This window comes from Apis dorsata, unplaced genomic scaffold (assembly GCF_000469605.1).
Source record: "Apis dorsata unplaced genomic scaffold, Apis dorsata 1.3 scaffold_42, whole genome shotgun sequence".
NCBI lineage: Eukaryota > Metazoa > Arthropoda > Insecta > Hymenoptera > Apidae > Apis > Apis dorsata.
In genome coordinates this window covers 333,072-336,960 of record NW_006263344.1, presented here as the reverse complement: position 1 = coordinate 336,960, position 3,889 = coordinate 333,072, and the positions used below count along the sequence as shown (strand labels likewise).

General features: G+C 32.6%; 1 protein-coding gene across 1 annotated transcript in view; it reads right to left on the bottom strand.

Annotated features, from left to right (window-relative positions):
- Positions 1-3,889, bottom strand: part of LOC102672095 (3-phosphoinositide-dependent protein kinase 1) — a 486,800-nt gene that overhangs the window by 156,453 nt on the left and 326,458 nt on the right. The window contains exon 3 of the mRNA XM_031513868.1: positions 948-995. Within this exon, the coding sequence (XP_031369728.1) occupies positions 948-995 (48 nt within the window). The remainder of the gene's footprint in view (positions 1-947; positions 996-3,889) is intronic.

Here is a 3,889-nt window from a genome sequence, read left to right as displayed (position 1 = left end):
AAAAAAAAAAAAAAAAAAAAAAGAAAGAAAGAAAAAAAAAAAGAAGGAATCATCGCTGCTTGATAATCTTTTTAAAATGAAAACGGACATTATCGGTTTCAAGTGGAAATTTTCAAAGTGTAGCCCTTTGAGATATTCGTTTTTTTTTTCAATTCTATTTTAAAATTTTCTCTCTTTATTTAATCGAGGAAAAAGGAAAGAAGTTATGATTATGCGACTTTTCTTTTTTTCTCCTAAGAATAAAAAAAAAAAAATAAAGAAACGTTTCAAAGCAAAATAAATATCCTTCTTCGATTACACAATAAAAAATAAATATATAATTTATTTCCGTTTACGCGAACAATTATCAAAGACTCGATAAAAACACGATAATTTAATACTAGAATTATCAATTTATAATACGTAAATATGTAAATCTATTGATAATTATAGATAGTTGATTAAAATTAATATAGTATTATATTATGTAATATCATGTTTGTAATATGTACATACTATTACAATCGATTATCCGATCTAATATGGATGAAATGCTAATAGGATAATCGAGAAACTATTATTAATATATTCATGAATTACTTTTGGAAGAATCGATCCGAGTATAAATTTTAACTTAAAGAAACTTGAATTGGAAAATTATTATCTAACTCTGTCAAAAATTTTGTATATAAACAATTTTTTAAACAATTGCAAAACCTTATCCTTTCCGATTAATTCTAACATATTAACAGTAATAATTCGTAAGAGAGAAACTCGAAGAAAAGTCAATATCCCAAAAATTCATCTTTATCTGTCAGCAACCACGTTTTTCAACATCGACATCACTTATTAAAAATCGTGATAAATAAACACTCTCTCTTTTACATCCTCCGTACCGATTCTTCGTGTTCCAAGGATATTTTCCTCGAAAGAAAATTAGAAACTAAAGTATTCTGGGCTTTACTTACGATCACGGAATTACATGCAACGCTAGAATCGCTGTCTGCGTCGGGATCCTGAAAGGAAGAAGAGAAATTAAATTTTTAAATTTGCGTTACATTTATGATGAAATGGAGACCACGATTGAAGGTATTAGTAGATCCGTTTTGGATTAATGAATGAATTTATATTATTACCGATTATGATATCAAAAGATATGTTGAAACTTACCTTTAATCAATGGTTTAATTTAAGAGGATATTCAAAATTGAGTTGAAAATAAATGGATCGATTTTACAGTTTTCATATCGCATTATATTTTCTTATATTCCATATGATTGTAATATGAATGTAAATCTTTCTTCAATCCTCCTAAACTTATGAAAACGTGCCCATTGAATCCTCGAATATAAATATAAATTCCTTTTGAGATAAAAAATAATAATAAAAATATTCCACCACCATCGTTTAACGATTTTAAAACTATTTTATTTTTAAGGAAACGTTTATATTATATAAAAATATATATGTATATTTAACGCACGATGAATCTTCAATTTTATTTTTCTCGATGTCAAAGTTGCAAGCATGGCGGTATGCGTATGCGTAGTAGAAACTGGAAACGCAACTAGACACCCGCGTAGGATCTTCGGATGCGTGCAAATAAGGATCGTGGCAGATCGGGCACAAGGTGTGGCGCAATTCGTAGTGGAACCGAACGCGACTCAAATTTGTGGCAAGGGGGAATGTATTTTGGAATGTATTTTCGGCCGTGTGGATAATAAGGCGAGTAAAACACGCAGTAAAAACCGATTTACGATAGTTGGAAGAACTATTTTCGATCTCATAGGATAAATCGAAATTAATTCCGTGTCCTCTTCCTCCTAGGTAGAAAATATCTCCATACGTTATTTCACAAGGAAATTCGTGTGTAATAAAATAAATCTTCGATGACGTGATAGAACGCAATGAGGGAAAAATTCGAGCGAGAGCTATAAATTTTTATCACAATAATTTCGGTCTCTCGAAATATTTTTTTTATAAATGGTGATTAGAGCAACGAAGATTATACATTTTTTTAAATTTTTGCTCCTGAGATAAAATTGTATTTATAAGAAAATGAGAAATGTTGAAAATTATTATTCGTGGAAGATCGATCTCATTGCCTCGAAGTACAAGTTTCCACTGATACGAAACAGAATTATTGTTTGTTTTGTGTATAAGCGAAGGTTACCGTATACTCGAACGAATTCTCCCGTAATTCGTTAATGATTTCTTTTCTATAAACAACCGATCAGAAAACAAGATACGAGAAAGAAATTTACATTTTTATCTTTCACAACGATCGATTCTGCGGCGCAATTCAAACCATGTCTAAAAATTGATTCCTCATCGACGAACTAATCTTGTTCGCTGCGTGTTCACGTATACGTTGTACGGTAAATCATTGGAATAGTTTCCAGAGAAAAAAATAAAAAGAGGAAAAAAAAATTGGTTGGTCGAACGAAACGAGAATTACGTAAAATCGAAAGGCCCTCGATGAACCTCGCCTTCTCTCATCGCGAAGGAATTCGTGGAAAGAAAATTCTGCCCGTGTTTTCCACAAGATTTGTAGACGTTTTCTCTAGTTTTCTTGCACGTATGCTTTTCGATGCTTGACCCCCTTTACATTCCAAACGCATAGGTGGATTATACTATAAGATTTCGAATTTGATGGTTTCCAATTCTTTTGGAAATTTAATTTAATCGTGGTAAAAAAATGCTTGTGACTTTGCTTTTCCTCACTGCTTAAGCGTACGTAGTTTGATAATAAAATATAACCATGCATAGCAAAAATATAATTTTAAAAGAACTCTACCATAGGAAATATTTATCCTATGAAACAAATCTAAAAAATTATTTCACAAAATTTTAAATATTCAACTATATATACTACGAATCGAATAAAAATAATCTTACTTCGAAGGGTCGAGAAAATCGAGAAGTTTTCAATCGAATCGACTTCCATGATTTATTCGATTAAATTGAAGTTGAATATAAGAATATAAATATACGTATGTACATTACATGCATTCCTGTTCACTGATGTAATCAACGAGTAATAGTTTACGAGACTTTAGTTGTCACCCATTGTCGTGACAAAAGTTTCAAACGAGGACTGGCTGCTTCCTCGAACGCGACACGGACACCGATTTCTAGCTGGTACCCTAGTACGTTATCTTTCGCAAGTGGTTTCACTTATGCAAATAATTCCACACGGGAGAGAGAGAACCGGGTCGTCGGCATGTCGCGGATCCGATTGCAACAAAATTAATTATTGTCGCCGGTTTTATCTGATCACCGAGCCGGCCGATAGATTTATTCCTCCTCGGAGCGGAGAAAATAGGCTTTTTATTTAGGCGTAAAGGCTCGAAGGCAAATTTTTCGATTCTATTTTTTTTTTTTTTTTTGCATTTATTTCTTTTGGACAGATGATAAACGATTCGTTGAACGTTCATTGATCCCCTTGCGTTTTTAAGAATGCAATAACGAATTTCTTAATAAGAGTCTTTTTTCCATCCACTGGGGAAAATTATTGTCACCAGAGAGTTCACTGTTCGAACACGATGCTTTTGCTCGAAAATTATTTTCGATAATTATTCCCAAATGTCGAGAACAACTCTCTCCTTTATCCTTGTGTTCGCGCTTCAACGTTGAGTCAATTCGATCCCAATGGAAAGTATTATTATCTCGGTTGCATGGGATGTTAACTTGGAGAGCAAAAAAAAAGAAAATAATATTCCGCGTGTATTATACGCGATATTTATATTTCGCATATTTATGAAAGAAGGCGCCACGCGGGCGAATTTTTCGATTCGTCTACAATTGGCTCGATGACAAACGACCCTTGAAACGCTCCTCGGTCCCTTTTGCATTTCTAATGATCCTGTAGGAAGCATTGTTGCGTTAATGTTACTTCGAAAAACGTTTC